This window comes from Astatotilapia calliptera, chromosome 10, assembly GCF_964374335.1.
Source record: "Astatotilapia calliptera chromosome 10, fAstCal68.1, whole genome shotgun sequence".
Classification (NCBI taxonomy): domain Eukaryota; kingdom Metazoa; phylum Chordata; class Actinopteri; order Cichliformes; family Cichlidae; genus Astatotilapia; species Astatotilapia calliptera.
The window spans coordinates 25,994,733-26,016,469 of NC_137431.1; the positions used below are offsets into that span (position 1 = coordinate 25,994,733).

Here is a 21,737-nt window from a genome sequence, read left to right on the forward strand (position 1 = left end):
TGGAAAATTTGGTATTTTCCAGTGTCTCATTGTTTACTATACCCAGTGGGATAGTGCCACAGAGTCCAACGGACTCCCACAAAATCACCACAGAGTCCCGCAGACTCTGTGGCAGCCAAGCCAAGTAATGATCTTAGAGAAGCAGTTGTTACTGCCTATCTGTCTGGGAAGGGTTACAAGTAGATTTCCAAACAATTTAAAGACCATCATTCTACCGTGAGAACGATCATTCACAAGTAGAAACTGAACACAGCTGCCAAACTTCCCAGAAGTGGACATTCCAGCAAATTTACCCCAACGTTGTTTAGCAAAACTGCAAAAAGCCCAAGAGCTGCATGTCAGACTCTCAAGGCCTCACCTGAAGTTCTTGATGGTACAATTTGAAAAAAAGAATGAACAAGTATGGCTTGTTTTGAGAGGTTTGTAGGAGAAAGAACATGGCACTACAGCTCAGTTTTCGCACAAGTCGGATCTGAACAAACCACAAGACTACTGGAATAAAGACCTTTGGATAGATGAGACCAAAGGGGAGATGTTTGACTGTAATGCGAAAAACGAAACAAGCCAATCAGCTGGAACATCTTATACCAGCTGCTGATGGTGGAAGTGTGATGATTTGGGCTTGTTTTACAGCAACAGGACCTTAAAGTCATTGAGCCAACCATAAACTCCTCTGTATACATACAGAGTACATATAGGACTAAATGTGAGACCAGCCGTCTGACAAGCTTTAGCTGTCAGACGGCTGGCTTCATGATTCATTGATGAGAGGTTAATGCAATGCTGTCCCTCCTCCTGTGCTCCAGGGGGCAGCCTACTCTGCTGTGAGTCCTGTCCTGCTGCATTTCATCGGGAGTGTCTGAACATCGAGATGCCCAAAGGCAGCTGGTACTGCAACGACTGCAAGGCCGGGAAGAAGCCTCGCTATAAAGACATTGTATGGGTCAAAGTTGGGCGCTACAGGTCAGCTATGACCCACAGAGTCTTTTAAATCTGAAAAGTCAGACGCACGTCATCAAATCCTTTATTCTCCCATTTTCTGCTCCATAAGGTGGTGGCCGGCAGAGGTCAGCCATCCCAAAACAATCCCAGAAAACATCCAGAGAATGAGGCACGATGTCGGCGAGTTCCCCGTTCATTTCTTCGGCTCCAACGACTACCTGTGGACCTACCAGGCCAGAGTCTTCCCTTACATGGACGTGGACGCCAACAGCAAGGAAAAGATGGGTAAAGGGGTTGATGCGACCTACAAAAAAGGTAGGCAAAAGTAAAATTTGTCCTTTGATCGGTTTGATATCATGGTTTGTGTTTGCGATCGCTGACTTTTGACGTCCTTCCTCAGCTTTGGAGGAGGCGGCTGTGCGGTTCCGTGAGCTGCAGGCAGAGAAGGAGCTTCGGCAGCTTCAAGAGGACAGGAAGAACGACAGGAAGCCTCCTCCATACAAACACATTAAGGTAATGGAGGTGCCTTTACTTTGAAATCAAGCTGCTTAAATCACAAAGAAACTGTAAAAAGCTTTCTTCATAAGTTGACTTAAAAAATGAGGTTTGATTGTAATGCTCGGTGATGAGTGATACACACCTTTCTGACTCATTCAGGTTAATCGACCAATAGGAAAGGTTCAGATCTTCACTGCCGACCTCTCAGAGATCCCCCGCTGTAACTGCAAGAAGACAGATGATAGTCCATGTGGGATGGACTCCGAGTGTATCAACCGCATGCTGCTCTACGAATGCCATCCACAGGTACCGAAACACCTTCATCACGCTCATGCACAGCTACAGATGGATTCACTGACTGATCCAAATCATTGAATTCAGGTGTTCCAGTCACTTCGATGGCCACAGGTGTATTAAATCATACAGACTGCTTCTACAAGTATTTTAATCCAGTTAGTTTGGTTTCATTTTTTTCTAGAATTTTATTGTACAAGGTGCATGATCTAAGTGTTTTTAGTTATTTAGTGAAATTTTCTACTTTCAGGATGTTAAGAAATGCGTTTAAAAATCTACTATGCTGCCACCAATAGCTGTGCTTGACCAATTGGAGTTTAGTGGGGCTAAGACGTAATAGTTGTATTGCTCCAGATCTTCTAAAGTTGAATCGGGAACTTTAGCGGCTGCCTGCCCTGGACTTTGCAGCCAGGTGTCGAGTATCTGACCGAGGCCGCTTCTTTACTTGCAGGTTTGCCCGGCGGCCGAGCGGTGCCTCAACCAGGCGTTCACCAAGCGTCAGTACAGCCAAGTAGAGATCTTTAGGACGCTGTCTCGAGGCTGGGGGCTCCGCTGTGTCCATGACATTAAGAAGGTAACCGCAGTGCTGCTGCTGTTGCTGCTGGAATTCCCATCATAAGCCAGGAGTGAATGATCCACGTTTCCCGTATGTGTTTGTTCTCTCAGGGTCAGTTTGTGAGCGAGTATGTCGGGGAGGTGATCGATGAGGAGGAGTGCAGGTCGAGGATCAGACACGCTCAGGACAACAACATCTGTAACTTCTACATGTTAACTCTTGACAAGGTACGACTCAGAGCCACGTGTGTTTTTAGGGTGTTTTCACATTAGCCTGTTACGTTCAGTTCACTTATGCAGGTGTGTACACATTAATCGCAAAACAACTGCACCAAGACCCTTCGGAGGAGGAGGTCTCATTCAGTTCCTAACCGATTCATTTATGGTGTGAAAGTGATCAGACCTCAACCAACTATCAGGTGAACGTTGGAAGTTTAAATTAACATCTTCCCGTAGCCACATATATTTTGCATTCTGGGATGCAACAGGGTAACTTCGATGTACAAAGGTCTGTATGGGCTGGCAACCAGCTGTAAAATGTAAATTATCGTTTCATCATATCTTCCCTAATAACTAAGTGGAAAGAAACCAAACCACAGGAAAATACTTCAAGTTTACAAACCCATTAACTAGGGCTGTGTGATATGACCAAAATCTCATATCCCGATATAAGACATCTATCGTCCGATAACGATATAAATCACAAAAATTTAACATTTTCTGTAAATTCTGTGAATCTCGCGCAGCTCGACTTGCGGGAAGTGTTTCCAGCTGGGCGTCATGTACCTGGAGTCGAGTGTTGTAACCGATGCATGAAACTATACATTTTTAGACATAAGTTGTAACAGCCGCCGTTTTCTTTGTGAGTATTTATTACACAGCGTGCTGCGTTTGAGTCTAAGGTTTATTTTTTTTAGCACCTGACGGCTCTATGTTGCTTTTCATCGGAAAACACTCTGCATCGTCTTTCATATGATTCAGTTTATTTTGAAAAGTCTCAACAGGATCTTGAGCTTTATTGTGAAAGGTTTATGTGGAAAATAAACAAGCGGACACGTGATGCTGTTACCTTGTTGCTAACGACAAGGCATTAAAACAAGCGCTTGTCTGTCTGTAGTGTGGTTATATTAAATATAAGAGAAAGAGAGAACTTTAAGAAAATAATATAGCCACTACAGTGACCATCAAAACGATGAAAAAGTATTGCCATAAACAGTTTATTTTGCGACACCACGAAACAAATGATAGCGTAAAATGAAACATTAGACGTCATCCGATACATATCATTATATCGAAAAGCCCTACCATTAACTGATTTGGACCAGAGTAAATGAACTATAACTGTGAAAACGCTGCTAACCTCAAGAGCAACCCTATTCAAGACTACAGAATGCACTAACTGAGGTTTTGCAGCTACGTGGCCGCTTACTACATGACATTAACTTGTCAGTTATTATGAATGTGTGACAATCATGGTGGCCATGTTGGATCAAGTGAATAAGGCCCCAGTCACATTGGGTCAGAGCTCAGTTAGTGGCCTCCCCAACTTTGTCTAGTAACTGGTAGTGTCGTTTTTCTTTTTGAGCGAGTATAGAGGATAAAGTGGTCAATGTAGTTCTGAGGAGAAATAACAAGTGCATCAACATTAACCAAGGACTTGAGCCTTAACAGGGAACACAGAAGAGTGTTTAAAGCAGTCCAAATTATGGTTTAAGAAAAAAAAACGGTAGCAAACTGCCACATGGTTAGATTAAATCTAATTAAGATCTAAAATTATTCACACAGAACAGCTTTGGAGTAAAGCCTCTGAACATGAATGGCTTTCCTACATCTCTTATTTCCTGCCGTCTCTTTTTTTCAATCAATACCTCCTGATAGGTATGAATGCACTTCTAACAGAATCGTGTGTTTGGTAGTTTTAACCTTGTTACCAGCAGTAGATGCTTTCTTGGCACTTTGGAAATTTCATGGCCAGACCTGTGTTTGAGTACAGGTTATAGCTACAACTTCAAACTAGAGACCTATACAGTAATTAAGTTTAATTTAATTTCTTGTTGGATGACTTTGTGTTTTAGGATCGGATCATTGATGCTGGGCCGAAGGGGAACGAGGCACGCTTCATGAACCACAGCTGTCAGCCAAACTGTGAGACGCAGAAGTGGACGGTGAACGGTGACACCCGGGTGGGACTGTTCGCTCTCATCGACATTGCCGCAGGTTCGCCGCCTCTTACAGATCAGAAGATAGAAGTTGTTTCTATCTTGATGTTTGGTGATGCCAGCAAGCCACTCTCACTCATTTGTGTTTATCCTTTCAGGCACAGAGCTCACCTTCAACTACAACCTGGAGTGTTTGGGCAACAGGAAGACAGTGTGTAAATGTGGAGCATCAAACTGCAGCGGCTTCTTAGGCCTCAGGCCAAAGGTGAGAGGAGGGACACGCCACAAAAATTAATAACCACCTGTGTTTGTTTGGGAATAACCTACTCCTCTGCTCTCTGAACCAGAACAACCCCCCGCCTGATGATAAAGATCGCAAGCTGAAGAGGAGAGGTCACGGCAAGAGGAAGAAAAAGGTGGTGTTGACCAAAGAAAGGGAGGACGAGTGTTTCATCTGCGGAGACGGAGGACAGATGGTGTCATGTAAAAAACCTGGATGTCCCAAGGTTTACCATGCAGACTGCCTGAACCTCACCAAGAGGCCTGCAGGTCAGTGACTTAATTTATTTAGGATTTTCTCTAATCCACACAATATCACCCAGTTTTTATGAAAATAAAATGTAGGATGGTCCCAAAACAGATCTATGCCACCAAATGTTTATTACAGCTGGTGGAAATGTTGTTGTGGTCCTCAGTGAAATAAAGATTCCTTAATGTTCTTGCATTTGTTGTAGGTCGGTGGGAATGTCCGTGGCACCAGTGTGACATATGCAGTAAGGAGGCTGCGTCCTTCTGCGAACTGTGCGTCAGTTCCTACTGCTGCCAGCACCATGACGGCCTGCTCTTCATCTCCAAACTGGACGGCAAGCTGTCCTGTAGTGCCCATGACCCCTGCGGGGAACCGCTAGAAGCAGGCGAGATCCGAGAGTACACACCCGAACCCACAGCCCTCACCTCAGGGCTGGGCATGGCGGTCATTCCCTCCTCTGCTACTAACACTACCTGCAACGTTAACCCGACTGCCAGGAGGGCCTGGGACGTAAGCACCGGTGCCGGCATGTGCGCGTCAGAGTCCTTTCCTGCTTTTTCCATCCCAGTACCTATCACTATTCCCGTCGCAGCTCCTGCAACGTCGCCTCCTCCCAGTAGTTCTGATGCTCCCAGCAGCCCGCACGTGTTCGACCTCCCCCACTACTCGCCCATCTCCTCATATGAGGAGGAGAGGGATGTCTTGGAGGAAGACCTGTTGGCTGAAGAAGAGGAGGAGGAGGAGGAGCTGTTGGAAGAGGGTGATGCAGAGAGGCATAAATCAGACACTAGTGAAGACGACAGAGAGACGGTAATGGAGGAGGAGGGGGTCGAATACCTGGAGCTCAAAGATGAAGAAGAAGAAGAGGAGGAGGAGGATGAAGAAGAGGAGTGACGCACAGAGGATCATTATTTACAGAGTCACTACAGTGAGGAAGCACATGGAGGTTACTCAGTTACAGTCACTGTTAATGTTCAGTATTCAGTTGGATGTATGGAGGGGCTTTTAGGAGAAAACTACATTTAAAAAAATAAACAAATTGTGAGGTTTATAAATAAAAAATATAATATAATATAATTTATGTATACACTGACACACATCCAACAATTTTGCAGTTTATTTATGCTTGCATTACATGTAGTTTTACCCTGGTAATCACTCCCTACCTCCATCTACACACCTGCTACGAGTGCACAAAAACTATCCGGACCCGGGACATCAATCATGAGACTTGGAAACACATTTCATCTTTTTTTGTTTTGTTTTCTCACATGTTTGTTGGAGGTGTAGGTCAGGTGTCCTATGAAGCTTTGTGCGGTTAGAGGCAGATGTTTTATGCTAGAAAAGAGAGTCACAGCTGGGCTCGGTTTGTGACTTCTACTGAGTTAAATCGGGATTATGTTTACATCCGTGCAGTTTGAGGCCGTGTCAGAAAAACGTTGTATTTGTCTAGAATTAAACTAGCTGAAGTTCTCTGTGTCCTTTTTAAAGCTTTTCTTTCTAATCTGAACACTGTTGAACCACCACAACCAACTCGCCCTTGTGGTCCAGTTGTCGGGACGCACGATGCTGGCAACACCTGCCACAAAGGCCCGAGTCAACGTACACGCAGGACTCCATATCCTGGGAATATTAATTGTTGCTTATATTAAATCCACTCTCCTCTCCATTTCCAGTTCTTCATGATGACTCACATCAATTAGTTGGTGCTTCAAGATCCAGGACTACCAGTGAAGATATGACAGGCTGCCTGGAGTAGTCTTAACCATGCCAACTTTGTCTTTCCTGGTGTTGTTGGGAAAAACAAAATGCAGTATAATGGAATCAACTGTTTTTTAATACATGTAGATTTGGTTTGCAGCTACAAATAGACTCTAGATTCGAACATTTCATGCCAAAAAAAAAAGATTAACTGTTTGAAAGTTAAAGTGTGAAAGATTTCGTGCCATCCTGGGACATTCAGCTCCACTGTTGTTGGACTGCAGGCTCACGTCGTCCAACAACTAATGGTGTGCAACGCGAAATGAACGCTCAGCCTTGCCCTTGCAGTCGGAAAGAAAAGGTAGCACTCAGTTGGCTCCAGTGTGTGTGCTGTGCTCTGTAGTCATTATTTATTCGCTGGTCTGTGACGCACAAACGGTGACGAGGGAGGGAGGGAGAGCGGCGGGGTCGATGCCCTCCTCCCTCGTTCTTGACCCCCGCACTTCTCGGGGAAACAAAAGTCTTTCGGAGGGAGCAAAAACGTTTGAAACGGCGGACTCCTGTCACCACGCTTGCACTTGGGTATGTGTTCTTGCCACGTTTCGCTCTGTCTTCAAGCTTAATATTGTCTGTGTGTTATCTGCCAATGCCTTAGAGTGTATTTCTTTGGAGATATTTTTAAGGAACAATGTCGCCCCTGTGAGAGCCAAGTTTCCCTACTAATGCCTTTTTACAGTTGCCCAACAAGAAATGTCTCATTCCAGTGTAATTATGTTAGATCTCAACCACTGACCTGTCAAAACAACTGCTATATAAATATATAAGAAGACATGAAATAAGCATCTTGTGGCTCGTATCTTTTTTTTTGTTTTGAGATTAATAATTATAAATCTGAAAAGAGATCTGTGAGATACTTGGATGCTTTTTAAAGCCAATAATGTCAATTTTTAAAATAATTACATTATACCACATTATTATTTAATTAAAATAAATCACACAAGTCAAGGATCCAAATTAGTATGTTTTCACTACTATAGATATATAGAAATATATTTTTTTTTAATATGATATTTTGTGAATTATCAAAATTTTCTTTTTTATAACGACAGGACAGTCTGGGCAATAAGTTACAACTTTTTCCATTATTTTCCATTTATTTCTTACAATTTATGCCCAAAGAGTCATGGTGACAGATTTCCTTCATTGCAGCATTTTTTTATGCTTTTGAAATTGCACTTATTTTTCTAATACTAAAATATGTCATGGATTAAGTGTGTAGTTAAAAGTTATTTATATCAAGAAAAAGGAGTTTCACTGGTCCGATCCACTAAAGTGGGCTGTAAGTGTGGGATAAAAAGCCAAACATACCAACCTGAATCAAAAAGGTTTTTAGTATTCCTCGAATTCACTTCTGTAGGCAAACGTGCAAAGATTTATGCTGATATGCAATCCAATGCCAAAATTGCGCATATACAGTATTTTTGTCAGTCTTTGCCAAATATTACACACAAGCAAAATACTGTGGATCAATTCAAACTTACAATCTATCTGCGTTCTGAAACATTCTTGGAATGAGCCTTTTATTTTTCAGAACAGATGTGGACATCAGTTGTTTTTTAAAAAATATTTGCATCAATATTGAACATCAACACATCAAAGCAGCAACCTACAAGTCCATTGCGCAGTACAACTTAAAAGGCAATAAATTAGTGACTCGAATCTTAAATATAGCTTTAAATGTTTGTGGGACATTACAATGTTAGCCCACGAGGCTTTTCGCTGATCGTCCTTCTGCAGAAGAGCTTCTTCCTGAAATCATTTGAACATTCCAAGATTTTCCTGCTAGAAATCTGTCAGATATATTTCTTTCTTTGAGAGATGCATTCAAACTTAGAAAAACAGTAGATTATTTGTAGAAAAGTAACATTCCCTAAAAATGTTCTTTTAGGCAGCTCAGGCCATGCAATTTAATTACAGATATGTGGGCGTGTTGTTAGTCACCTCCTTAAAACCAGCTTATTTTTCGGACATTTTTACAGAAATTGTAGCTTATGATGCAAAACAGATCTGTTTTAGCAGCATTTAGTGTTCTTGCTGTGTTGGACACAGCAATTGGACTTCATACTGGATTTTTTTTGGGGGGGGGAATTTATACCCAATTCAGGCATTATTATTTAAATTATTTTGTCTTTGGGAATTATGCTTTTTGGGCCACAGTTTTTGGGGGGTTTTGTGGGTGTTGGTGCACTACCTTGAGTGGCAACTAGGACAAATGCACAACAAGTCTGAGTAGTGGCAGCGTACGGCGCTTTCGTGGCTGACACATAGCAAAAGATGTACTGTTACTGTAAAGGCCTCTATAAAGAAAAATGTCGTGTGTTTTGCCAGTTTTTCAAGTATTTCACTTAAAAATGCAGCGGGTAGAAAACTAGAAAAGACAAACCAAGATTGTGCCAGAATCTACAACCTTCATCCTGAAGCATGAGCTTAGTTTGGTCTCCACACAGGATTCAAACCCTACTCTTCTGGGTAAAAATTCTTCTGCAAAACCCAATAAGCTACCACATATGAATTCTTACTCAGGCTTTTTCTTTTTTTTTTTAACTTAACTGATTGATTTCTTTTAAAGCCTAAAATCAGAGCGTAGAGGAGTTGCATGAGTCTAGCGCCCTCTTGAAAGGTTATTATGGGTCATGTTGCCTACCCCGGCTTTAATTAAGAGCAGGAACACAAGTAGTTTTCTGACACACTTCATCCTAGCTGGCTTCTCCATCTGTGTAGCCTTGACTGAACATGAGCAGGACTGACAGATGTGTTTCCACAACAATGTTAAATACAGTTGGAGGTAAACAAAATCAGCATTTGCAAACAAACAACTCCCCCTCCCAAAACACAGCAACCGCTAAAACACACAGCATCAATCGAGTTCTCTTTCAGTCTGGCTTCAGTGAGGATCCCACACCCTTACCACTGCAGGCTGTTGTCCAACCACAGTGTTGCTTCTGATTGTTTAACACTGTGAACTTGGGGAGGCTTATCGCCCTGTGGGCTGCAGGAAAGTCACAAGTTGATATGGTGATAAATATGAATAACTTGGTGAAAAAAAGTGGGCGTGGTGGTCTTTAAGTCCCTCACCACCCAGCAGTTGAGGATCCTCTTCCCCAAAGTCTTGCAGCTCTCAGTTCATTATGGCACAAAAGAAAAAAAGAAACATATCCAACAAAGTATAAAGAGTTTTGTTTGATTTTCCTTTTTGTGATTTGGTACCACATTCATAGATGAGTTACAGCTTTCCAGCATTTCCAGGTTTGACTCCAGCTGAGGGAATGCAAACACTTCCTGTCCTGCTCCTCAGCATCAGTTGTTGTGACAACAGGAGTAGAAATAAGAGTCCTTCTTCTGGCCTAAGTCGACGCCCGTTTCCTCTGCTATGAAACAAAAGTGATAGGACTTTAAATTAGTTTGAGATCATTTCCAGGAGATAAACACATTGCATATTGCTTTTACATTTTGATAGTTTGTATAGATTAGAGAAAGTCCTGCCAAACCTAAGGAAACCTGTTTCACCCATTTCCCATTTAAGTTAATTAGCTGAAAGCTCTAACTTTATATTCACATCTAAAAGACTGGTACTGGTCTTTTTTCCCCAAAATTTTAGCAACAAAGATAATAGATATATTTCTCCAAAGTCTAAACTTTTCTATAAGGTCCCGCGTCTACTATATTATAGGTCAGTAATTTGTAACTTACTCCATTTTATGATGGTGTTCCTCAGGGATCATTTCTGGGACCACTGATATTTTCTAAGTATGAATGGCTACTTCATATCACTTGTGTCACAGTTAATTTCTGCTTTTTTATTTTGGATTAATACTATTTAAAAGCCAAAAATGTGATCCCTCATGCATCATCCCATCTGAGCACTAATACTGTAGTGTCTAAATCTCAGCTATACATTTACCAAACAGAAATTCTTGGACCCAAAAAAAAAAGAAAAAAAAAAAAAGAACAATTGGTCTCAGCATTGTTTATTTATTCTGAAAGGATTTTTATTAATTTCTGTGCAAAAAAGTTTTGTTTTTTTTAAATCCATGAATTTTGTTTGTGAAATGTTATAACTTGGTTTCTTATTTTTTTTATTTTAAAAAGTATTTGTTTTAATACTACTAGAAAAAAATCTTTAGATATAAAGTATGTTGACTTGTATTCCATATAACTGTATGCTAGTTTAACATCATAATATAGATGAACTATTGATTTTGATGGAGTAACAACAAATTGCAATAAAGTAAATTAAATATAAAGTCACTAAATAAAAGTCAAGGGCTTTTATTTGTAATCCTTTGTTACTTCCATGCTTTTCTTTAATTCAAACACGTTTGTGGATGTGTAACATTTTTAATATTTTCTGCACAGATGCTAAACCTTTAACTTTAAAAAATTAGATTTTCCTGAAAGTTCTGCAGTAAATTCTGCTACGGATAACATAACTTCAAACAAATTTCCATTACCCTTGCCACATGAATTGATATAAAGATAACAAAAACAATCTGTGTACATGAACGACACGCTTACCTGTCATATACTGGAAAGCAGTGCTGTTGTAATCCTCTGCAACTTTCTGGAATAACTCATCTGGAAAGCAGAGGAAGAATGAGGCCTGTCAGTTTCCATCAGTTCGTATCTGTCATGGCCAACAAAAACAAGCCAACTCACATTCCTAAAACCTGGTGTACAGCACGCAATAGCTTCTTTTAGTGTAAGCAGGCTGATAAGGGATGCTCCAAAACCTGCATCCAGCGAGAGAATGCTAAAAGCCACAAAGGAGACAACGCTCTTGTTCTAATTAGACTTTAATCATCAGATTCAGCCATGGCCTCACACTAGAATACTGGCAATAATCTACCAATTAATTAATCCATTCATTAAGCTTCTTAGATTAAATATTTTCTCTTGTCAGGAAGTAAATTAAATATGTCTGGCTGTGATTAGCGGAAAATTATGGTAACACTCTTTGATCACACTCGCATAAAAAAAGAGAAACACTCTTAAGTGCACAAAATTTATCAGTACATATTAAAACTATGTGCTAATAAGTAACTTAAAAATAACATTTGTCCAGTTCATGTCAGCTGTTTTGTTTGAAGAAGGGTGTGAAAATATGCAGAGATTCTCTTGGGTAAACAAAAATAAAAGGTGGACTTGGGTGAATCAGTAACCTACTTTTTATGCCATTTTGGTGGATTTTGTCATGTCAGTTTGTCCCTGTTTGATTCTGGCTACACACACCAATTCGAAAACCTCATGATGCACTACTCAGATCTTAAGCGGTCACCCTGTGTAACCTTCCTTCTGCCTCCTGTTTTTGTGAAGAAATGTGTCTAAGTTTGACCCCTGTGTTGCATTTTTACAGACAGAAAAGCTGCCAAAGAGCAACAGTTTTGATACTCTTGAAATGTTTCCAATCAAAAACTGAAAGGCTTTCATTTGCACATACAACACTGCTAAGAATACATTTAATCCAAAACTGAGTGGGTATCTGCAGCAGCTTCAAGCATCTTTTATGAGGAGCCAACTTGTATCTGCCATGCTGTGTTCTGACCATCCTCTGATCATCCTGCATGTTAACGAAAACATACCCATATTTTTAATGCTACAGCTCACTTCCTCACTCATCAAAACCACGAATGAATGAATGAGGCTGCGGTCAGAGCCAACAACCTGTGTTACATGAAGTCTTCCGGTGACTCGAGGTCGAACTCACCTACATTATTCCCCGTTTTACTGGAGGTCTCAAAGTGCTGTGCACCAATCTCTGTGAATATTAACCAGAACATTCAGGTTAAACATCAGTCAGTCTGAAGGACAAACTTATGTAAGTGAAGAGAAATTGTGTTTGTGTTGCAACTCGGGCTGATCACACAGAGAAAGCAGACAGAAGTTAGAGATTTCTTAACATCCTTTTAACAACATCCAGAGTGTTCACAAGCTCTTCAGTATACAGTCTTTCCCCCAGTTTCAAACATGACAGCGCACGTGGAAAATCCTGTTTCTAAGGTTAAATGATCAACTTTGTCAACACATCTGACTGGTCTCTTAAAGCTGTCTCGGATACAATTTTCAAGAAAAAGACAAGAAAATATCAGAAACATTCAAGGAATCAACTATAAATCATTTTTCCACAGCTGAAGAGCATTTATAGAGTTCAAACACATATTTACAGTATATAAAGTAAGGAAAATGACTCATGTACTAAACACTCAGGGTATTTTTAAGTGACACTGTGGATACAACTGAAACTGTCTGTGATCGTCTGTAAATTTGTTCACATATAAAAGACAAAGTTGACTAGCTTTATATCAATAAACAACCAAACTAGGTTTTTTTATTCTTCCATGTTTTATGTATTTATGTTTACATTTTAGAAAATTATGAATGCCTCAACTTTAGGAATTTGAAAATTTCGAAAATCAGAAATCAGTAACCTGAAAGAAACCACAAGACTATTGCTCAACTGTTTTCATAAGTAATGCATACTGTTAAGCATACTGATGTTAATTCACTTCTGACCAGGCCACCGTCTCAGAAAGAAAACATGTTACAGCGTAATCTTTCTGCATGTCTACACTCCACTGGGCTCACCTTCAGCAAAGTCCTGAGCGTCGTGGTAGTCGATTTTGCGAAGACTCCGGTCTTCCTGGATCAGGTCGCTCTTGGTGCCACACAGGTAGATCTTACAGTGCTGCAGTGCACAACACACCAGAATAAAACACAATGTCCATTACTGACATGATGGAAATTTCAGAAATCCAATGTGGGACTTCAGCTTCAAGTAAACCTCGCTGACAGCAGACTGTGCGGCCACAGATAGTAATAACACATACATTTATCTGGATCAATAAAACAATCAAATAAAATAAAAACAATCTTCCATAAGGTTGTGGACTGAACTCTTATATTTTTTTTACTACAAACTGAACCATCTGATCACATCCATCAAGCTGAGTCTTATTTGATTAGATATTGCCTGGTTTAAATATATGGTACTTTCAGCTGTGTAAAGGACTGAAATAGAGTTCAGAATGAGACAGTGTTTTTTCAGTGCTTCATTATCCTAACAGATGCATATAAACTGACTGCTTTACAAAATGGAGGCCGGATTACCTCAGAGGCAATTACACTGAAACCCCAATTTAGCAACCAACACAGCCAACTAGCAGAGTTACACCATCATAATATAATTTTATTGTATAAATCGGCTATTGTATAAACGCAATTTGCTAACTTTACTTATGGTGTAAAACTGAATGCCCCCAAAACCCTTTTGAGCTTCCATATTAAGATGACTGTTGGGCGTGTGAAGAAAAAAAAAAAAAAAAAAAAAAATCACATATCAAATGACGTGCAATCATTTCAATGAAAGAAACCATCTTACCTCCTCGTAGTTTTGCAGCTCTTTGACCCAGAAGCGAGCTCGCTGGAAGCTGCTGCTGTCAGTCAGATCTGAAAGCCAAAAATATACAGCAGACTTTTCAGTATTCAACATCCTTGTCTAGACACACACACTAGGGCTGCCACGATTAGTCGACTAGTCACGATTACGTCGACTATCAAAATCGTCGACGACTGATTTAATAGTCGACGCGTCGTTTGAAGCTTTGTAAGATCACAAAAGACGCAGGAATAAGTGGCAGAATTTAAGAGTGTAATAACGGACTGAAACAGAAGATGGCAGCATTGCATGTACAAGGATGTCAGCTACCGTTAAACCCCGAAGAAGAAGAAGCAGCTGTGTCCCAGAATTCATAGCGCGGCCCAGCGCAGTTTCCAACAATGGCGGCAGCTAGTTAGTTTTAATGTTACTCTTATTATTCTTTCTGGGTCACAAACTAAACGTTTAACATATTTTCAGGCGAGAATGTAGCTGTGTAAACCTCAAATATCTGCTCAGTTTATCAAGACACCACATATTTTCAAAAGCGCTCCGACGTTTTCAGAGACGTCTGTTACCCACTAGCTCGTTAGCGAGCCGGGGGCGAGGCTCACTAGAGCCGTGAGAACACCGGACTCCCCGCAAATCGTTTTCAAACCCACCGCTGTCTTTCGCTACTCAGGTTGAATATATATGAGTCACTTAGATAACTTAAAATGTTATTGTTTGGCTTTTTTTTTTAGTATTTTATTTGTTCCTGAGTAAATCAGTTTGTCTGAGATTAAAGTTATAGTTTTTACACAGCTGAATAAACGTCAAGCAGACAGCTGATTATCAGAAGTGTGAGATGCTCCAGAATATACTCCAGTGTCCTGTTATATTTTAGATAGCAAGGAGTTTATTAAACTCCACTGAAACAATCTGAAAACTTCATTAAAATTTAATAAACTATCATCTTGTCTTTATTTTTAGTTAGCACAGACCTTAAACACTTAAAGCTGTAAGCTAATGATAGTTATATAAGAGCAGATGCTGCTGGTGCAATAAGCTGTAGTTTTACGTCTAATGGATGATGATCTGATTAGTCGACTAATCGCAAAAATAATCGGTGACTAGTCGACTATCAAAATAATCGTTTGTGGCAGCCCTAACACACACACACACACACACTCACCAATCCATACAGAGCAGGCACCCCATATTCGTCACACATTAAAACTAACAGCCAATCTGTCCATTATTTGTTTGATAATATAATTGATTAAATATGCTGAAAGATTAGGCTATAAGGTGAAATACAATCCAACTTAAGAAGGAGGAAGTTAAAGAAGAAAGATGTTAAACTAAACATCACAGCAGTGTGACTAATCTGCTGGGAAATGACTATCCACCGACTATTTTTACAAAGTTCCCCAATGTGGAAAAAAGACACAGATCTGAAAGCAGTTCAGGACTGGACAGTGGCTCTTTGGTTAGAGGCCAACACCACACCAACTAGTTTGCTTCTTAACACTTAAGCCAGGATTCTTTGATGCCGATTCTAGGAAATGGGGTAATACACTGAAAGAAAAAAAAAACTGATAATGCATTACTGCCGTTTAAAAGGATTGAGAAATATTGTATCCCTAAACTCAATTTCTTTTGCCATTGACAAATTTGATATTATAGATTGCAAAGCACAACCGTACATATCTTCTATCAGAAAGCTGTGGTTTCAAATGCCTAAAATGATAGCCGTTGTTGCCACCTGTGGTTTTTCCAAGACCTTAGATAGATGGAAATGGGACCTTTCTGTCACAATAAATGATACTGAATAGGAAGATATACAGAGATTACAGACTGGAATTGAAAACCGGTGCTGCTTGAGAACCGGTTTCAAATTTTCCACAGCACTGTCATATGTGCACAGTTGAAACAGCCCAAAGCATTGGTAGCTGTAATCTTGTAATCTGTAACATGATTATTTAAAGTCGGATTAAAATGCCCACAACATGCTGAAACATTTTTCTACACAACAGCTCAAACCGGACATCACAACACCAGTTTGATTTACACGTCACCTGCTGAAATCATCACCAGGTCGAGTCAGTGTACCTGCCTTTGAAGGATTCTCCTGACTGTTTTACAGAGTGCAGTGATGGGCAGGACGTCTCATTTATGAAATGGAAACTGCTGCCTCGAGTGAGCTGTGGTAGCACCGAGCAGAACTGGTACTGAAGCCGACCCACACTTTCGTTTTGACCCTCATAACTTCAGAATTTATAATAATAATAATAATAATAATAATAATAATAATGGATTGGATTTATATAGCGCTTTTCAAGGCACCCAAAGCGCTTTACAATGCCACTATTCATTCACTCTCACATTCACACACTGGTGGAGGCAGCTATGGTTGTAGCCACAGCTGCCCTGGGGCAGACTGAAAGAAGCGAGGCTGCCATATCGCGCCATCGACCCCTCTGGCCAACACCAGTAGGCAGTAGGGTAAAGTGTCTTGCCGAAGGACACAACGACCAGGACAGAGAGCCCGGGGATCGAACCGGCGACCTTCCAGTTACAGATGCGCTTCCCAACCCCCCTGAGCTACAGTCGCCCAAATGAGGGTGGGAAAACAAAATCTGAAACTAAGAAAAGAAACGCAGGCCAAGCTGACTTGTCACAGTTCTTGTGGTCCCCTTGTAACACATTAACAGTCACGACTCACCTATTAAAAGAACGTATCATGAAATTCAACCTGGCTGTGACTGAAAGTGAGTGAACACCATCATCTTTATAAACCAGATATGCGCGTCATAATTATCAGCAACACTGTGCTAATTTGCACACCGGCCAACCTGACATTCTTGATACTGATACTCAAAGCTGCTTAACAAACGCGATTTTGTTGCAACACTGAAGTGGTTGTAAAATTGCTCTTAAATGTGTTTTTCAGCCCTAAACAAATTATTGTGCTAACTCATGTATTTAGGCTAAGTTTAAGTTACAAGGCACCAAAAACAGTGGAAAAACAAGGATAATTAAGAAGCACCAACTTTCAACACACACAACAAATATCAGCTGATTTTGACAGGAGGTCAGGGTGAGTATCCAGTGAAGTTATTAACGTAGGAATATCTCCTCTTCACTGTAAAAGTATAGATTTACCATAGCAGACGATGGCGGCTCGAGCTCCTCTGTAGTAGATTCTGCTCATGGCTTCGTAACGCTCTGATCCAGCTGTGTCCTGAGTGGGAAACACAAGAGAAGAGATGAACTAACTGGAACTGGAACCTAAACAGTGATGAAATGATCAGGAGAGAAGCCTTAACTTTTTGTTTAAAGCTATCATAAACAGCTCAAATGCTTTATCTTTATGCCGCAACAGGCTGTGGTTCCAAAATTTTACAGGTCAAATTAATATTATGTATTTTTTTTTACCTCTATTCTTATTACCATTTATATGAGATATGATAAAAACTACTTTCATTAATAACTATTTGCATCCACCCACACACACACCATCATTTTTACATAGTTTCCACATTCACACAGGGAAACCATTTGTTTAGCTTCGGACTTTTAATCCTTTAGCAGGTTGAGTCAGGACAGCTATGCAGAGAGTTCTTCTAACTGGCACTAACATCGACTAATTTAAATTAAAAGTTAAGATACATTAATACTGGGTACATGCTGATGACATTAATCTATTCTGAAAGGAAAATTCAGAATCATCAACCTTCAGTTAGGTAGTAATTTAAGTATGATTATACCGGTATTAAAGATATAAAGAGGCTGTTGTTTTGGTTATTTCCTAAAACAGAAACCAGGTAGTCAGTTAAAAGCTAGGTCTTTGGAAATGTGATCAACACAAACAACACAAAGGCCTGTAGGGACAAAAGCACAACATGGGGTGGAGACCAGTCAGCTTGGCTGATGGTGCACAAAAAGGAAAATTCTGGACCGTTTATTGGAATACATATGGTACATAAAGTTTTATTGTGTTGAGGAAGTTTTGGTTGTGACATAGCAAAGCTTAGCAATATTAGTTCTCTTGGTTCCAATAACTTTGAAGCTGTGACACCATGAGTGCAGTGGGTAGTTGGGTTTGGAAAAAATAGACAGAGTTACTGTTAGTATGAACCTTTTAACAGCATAAAGTAGCAACTTCAGCAGGACAAATGACATCGGACTGGCTTTGCTCTTACTCATGGCTATTTTCCGGTCTTCAAACAGAGGAAATTTTGAAAAAAGGAAAGAAAAAAAAAGGGAAATATACAAAATTCCTTTTTGGGTTTATGAATCTTCCATCAGCTCATTGAACTGCAAGAAAGGGATCAAATGTGAAACGACTGACTATCACAAAGCACGTGCATTTTAGGCAGCCTCTAACTCACCCATATTCCAAGAGTAATCACTTTCTCTCCCACCTGGATTGGCTTGGCAACAAAAGCAGCACCGATGGTCTGTCAGAAAGAGAGAAGCAGTGGGGTTAGACACTGCAAACATATGATATGACTGCTTTCAGCCATGTTAGATTGATATTTGTCAGATGATATGTGGATTTCGTTTTTTCTTAAAGCTTTTCTCATTTCTCTAATTTGTGCCTCCTCGAAATGTACGCAGGTTTTGACACAGAAATCAATCTCATTGCGTCATACTGAAAGACTTCGTGTCTCCTAAAATCCATCTGGAGGACAGAGGAAAGGAAGAGAGATGGCTTGATGGAGGAGCTTTAAGTAAAGATCCACAGGTGTTTTCTACATGAGTGTTGTAGGAAATGTAAGCAATATCTAGATTTTCCAGAAAATCCTAAATATGCACTTTGAATACCATTAAAAGCTATTTTTATCATTTTGACGTTAATTGTTTTTTGTTTCCATTTGTAGATTTTAAACATGATGTGTGTTTACTTACGTCTTCTATTTTAGTGTTTGTGTTTTTGGAGACTTGGAAGGCTAACAGGTTTGCCTAAACCAGAAAGCATTTTGGGTTAACTCCTGCGGCTTTAAAGAGGCTAATGACTTGTATAAAACGGGTGTGACACCTAGCTGGAATAAACGAACCATGGTGGGAAAAATACTTGATTATTTGAGATGATTAATTGGATCATCAAACTTTCTGCACCTCACAGTATTGTCACATGGTGCAATTAGAAGTGGTCCAAGATATAAAACAAGTGCCATTAATCCTGTTGGGTCTAAGAAAACAATTTATGATGCAGTCATATTTAATTGGAATCACTTTAAAATAAGGCTCATAGGTGAAGATGGCTCACTTTGTTAAAAGCCTGTCGAGAATAAATAAACTGTTAAGTGAGAACGAGGGAGGTCAACACTGTGAGGATAAAACCAATACTTTCACACTCTCACATGGAGAAAGTCATCAACAGAGCAGCTTCCTTTACAAGATAGAATTGAGGATGTCTGCCTCATAGGCCTACAGCTGCAGAAATGAGTGAGCCTTAAATCCTTAGGTGGGGCCTCCTGGTTGTTCCAGACCTACATCTGAAGGTGCCTACTTTGGAATTACCTACCTGAGGAGATTAGGCTTGCAGAGTGGGTAACCACCTCTTAGAACTCTCTTTTACTTGATGTCTTACCTTATACTTTTGCCTTCTAGGCTCCCTTTATTCTTTTCTTATACATGTATAAGTTTACATTTTTTGTCCAACTTTAATGTTTAGATCTGCCATTGATTGGTCTGTGTTTGTCTGTTTGTCAAAGCCCTTTGCAAAGGTGGTATATATAGAATGTTTACTATACTGTTATTATTTATGGAAAATGCAGCATTAGCTTGCAGAAATGTACTAAAACATTACTGCAACCCTACTTCCTGTCAGAGCTTTGACGCATTGAAACAATCACAGACTTGATCTTCTGTTACCACAGCCTCCCTTGGGCTAAAGTTAAAACTGAAGCCCTTCATGGAGGCAGCAGACCAACATGGAAAATTGAAGTGGAGCAGCTGACACTCACATTCTGGTACGGGCCCACCAAGAAGCGATGGTGAACATATCTCTCCACCAGACTAGTCTTCCCCACGCTCTCTTTTCCTAGCATCACCACTTTGACGTCCACACGCATTGCGGTCATAACGACGGCGTCTGGAAAAGCCAGAGAAGAGACCACGGCACAGCAAACAAGGGAGAGCAGAGGGGAGTTGATTTATAAGGCAGCTGAAAAGAGAAAATACACGAGTTAGAGACTGAACTTTATAAATCATGCACTGGAAACAATGAGAAATTACCAACTTAAATCCTCACCCGTTCTGTAAGAGTCTGTTAACACCATAGTTACTTCACAGGGAATCTCACAATCATTTTTTTACGATTTGAATCTCTGGATGCATTTCTTTTCTTATTTTTTCAAAGATGAAAGTGAAACAAAACTGCAGCAGTAAGACCCAACCCTCAAAAACCTACATAAAAGTGGTAAAGAAAAAGGTACAATTGTAGCCTTAATTTCTAGTTTAATCTGACTAACAACATAAAACACGAATTATTTCCTTTAAATTTATAGCTACTACTGCATAACTGCTGCACTTGTCATTGAAAATAACCACTAATTATCATAACGTAGATTAAATATTTATACACTATGTACTTTACTATATTATTTTAAGATAACCTGAATTTAAAAGGAAAGTCTTACTAGGTGTGTTTCTATTCCTGAGATATAGAGTTAGCTTTAATTAGAGTTTTACTAAAGTCTCTTTCTTTTATTTTCTCTTAATAAAAAAAAAAAGCAAAGGTGTGGTTTTACTACCTTGCATGAAGCTAGAAATGATCCAGCTAGCTTACTTGCTCAAACACGGCCGAGCATTATCTTTACAGGGTTTCAGGGCTCCCGAGTTGGGCTAGGCTACATATAAAAACATCAAAACTCACCGGGTAGCTAGCTTGACTCAACAAATCTCTCGTAGCATCAGATCTCCTCCCAGCAGGAACCAAAACCAAGGCTGAGCCCCGTCTATCAAATCCGCTTTAAAGTGGACACAGCAGCCGTCGGCTCGCTCTTCATCTCTGCTCCCAGCCTCGCAGAGCCGGGTGGTGTTAGTACTGGTAGCGCTGGCGGTTAGCTCGGTTAACGTTATTATTGTTGCGCAATGAGTGAAATTATAAACAAGCCTTCAGTCAGCTGAGCGTGTTACCGGGACACACGGGAGCCAACTGGTCATGGTTTCTGGTTATCAGGAATCCAGTCCTCTGAAAACAGGTTCAGGTTACTGCCGCTGGGGCAGACACGAAGCTAAGTATCGTCTCTGTGAGGAAAAAAATCGCCAGCTGAGCTTTGTTTGGGTGGGTGGGAACCAAATACCGGAGAGAGGCGGTTTCCAAGAGGAAGTGGACCGAGTTCTATGACACAATCGACGGATGTTGAAAGCCACAAATGACCCTACCACAACCACAGCTTTTTACTGTTATTATTTAATTCAGTCTGCCTGTGTGCACCTTAATCTCATCAGAAAATCACCCAGAAGTTAAAAAAAAGAGACTTAAATCTAGAAGAATACAAGATTACAAGTTGCACACATAATAATAATATGTATTGATTTAGCATATTATACAATTAATTCATGGATATATTTATCTCAAGCATTAATTATTGAATGAGACCACCAGGCACAAGAAAATGATCCACTTTTT

General features: G+C 40.2%; 2 protein-coding genes and 1 long non-coding RNA gene across 5 annotated transcripts in view; 2 read left to right on the forward strand and 1 right to left on the reverse strand.

Annotated features, from left to right (window-relative positions):
• Window positions 1-7,517, forward strand: part of nsd1b (nuclear receptor binding SET domain protein 1b) — a 43,507-nt gene extending 35,990 nt beyond the window's left edge. Inside the window, exons 15-24 of the mRNA XM_080307582.1 lie at window positions 807-963; window positions 1,052-1,257; window positions 1,343-1,455; window positions 1,600-1,746; window positions 2,186-2,308; window positions 2,401-2,517; window positions 4,365-4,506; window positions 4,607-4,713; window positions 4,796-4,997; window positions 5,183-7,517. Coding sequence (XP_080163708.1) covers window positions 807-963; window positions 1,052-1,257; window positions 1,343-1,455; window positions 1,600-1,746; window positions 2,186-2,308; window positions 2,401-2,517; window positions 4,365-4,506; window positions 4,607-4,713; window positions 4,796-4,997; window positions 5,183-5,871 — 2,003 coding nt within the window. The 3' untranslated portion in view covers window positions 5,872-7,517. The remainder of the gene's footprint in view (window positions 1-806; window positions 964-1,051; window positions 1,258-1,342; window positions 1,456-1,599; window positions 1,747-2,185; window positions 2,309-2,400; window positions 2,518-4,364; window positions 4,507-4,606; window positions 4,714-4,795; window positions 4,998-5,182) is intronic.
• A 710-nt stretch (window positions 7,518-8,227) lies between these two features.
• Window positions 8,228-21,393, reverse strand: rab24 (RAB24, member RAS oncogene family). 3 transcript variants are annotated; one of them, XM_026181097.2, is made up of 9 exons: window positions 20,979-21,393; window positions 20,068-20,267; window positions 18,487-18,555; window positions 17,258-17,336; window positions 14,114-14,181; window positions 13,321-13,420; window positions 12,443-12,493; window positions 11,254-11,313; window positions 8,228-10,103 (listed from the first exon to the last, which is right to left on the reverse strand). In XM_026181097.2, exons 2-9 carry the CDS (start codon window positions 20,182-20,184, stop codon window positions 10,036-10,038), a joined length of 612 nt encoding a protein of 203 aa, XP_026036882.1. In that variant the 5' UTR covers window positions 20,185-20,267; window positions 20,979-21,393; the 3' UTR covers window positions 8,228-10,035. The 3 variants fall into 3 exon arrangements, with proteins under 3 accessions (XP_026036882.1, XP_026036881.1, XP_080163709.1); XM_026181096.2 differs by having other exon boundaries at window positions 8,228-10,106; XM_080307583.1 differs by having other exon boundaries at window positions 8,228-10,106; window positions 20,068-20,195; window positions 20,979-21,120.
• LOC145431576 (uncharacterized) lies at window positions 13,266-18,949 on the forward strand. The gene is made up of 3 exons (XR_013911926.1): window positions 13,266-13,405; window positions 16,239-16,320; window positions 18,716-18,949. It is a non-coding gene; the product is annotated as an uncharacterized LOC145431576 (long non-coding RNA).
• Window positions 21,394-21,737: the final 344 nt, after the last annotated feature.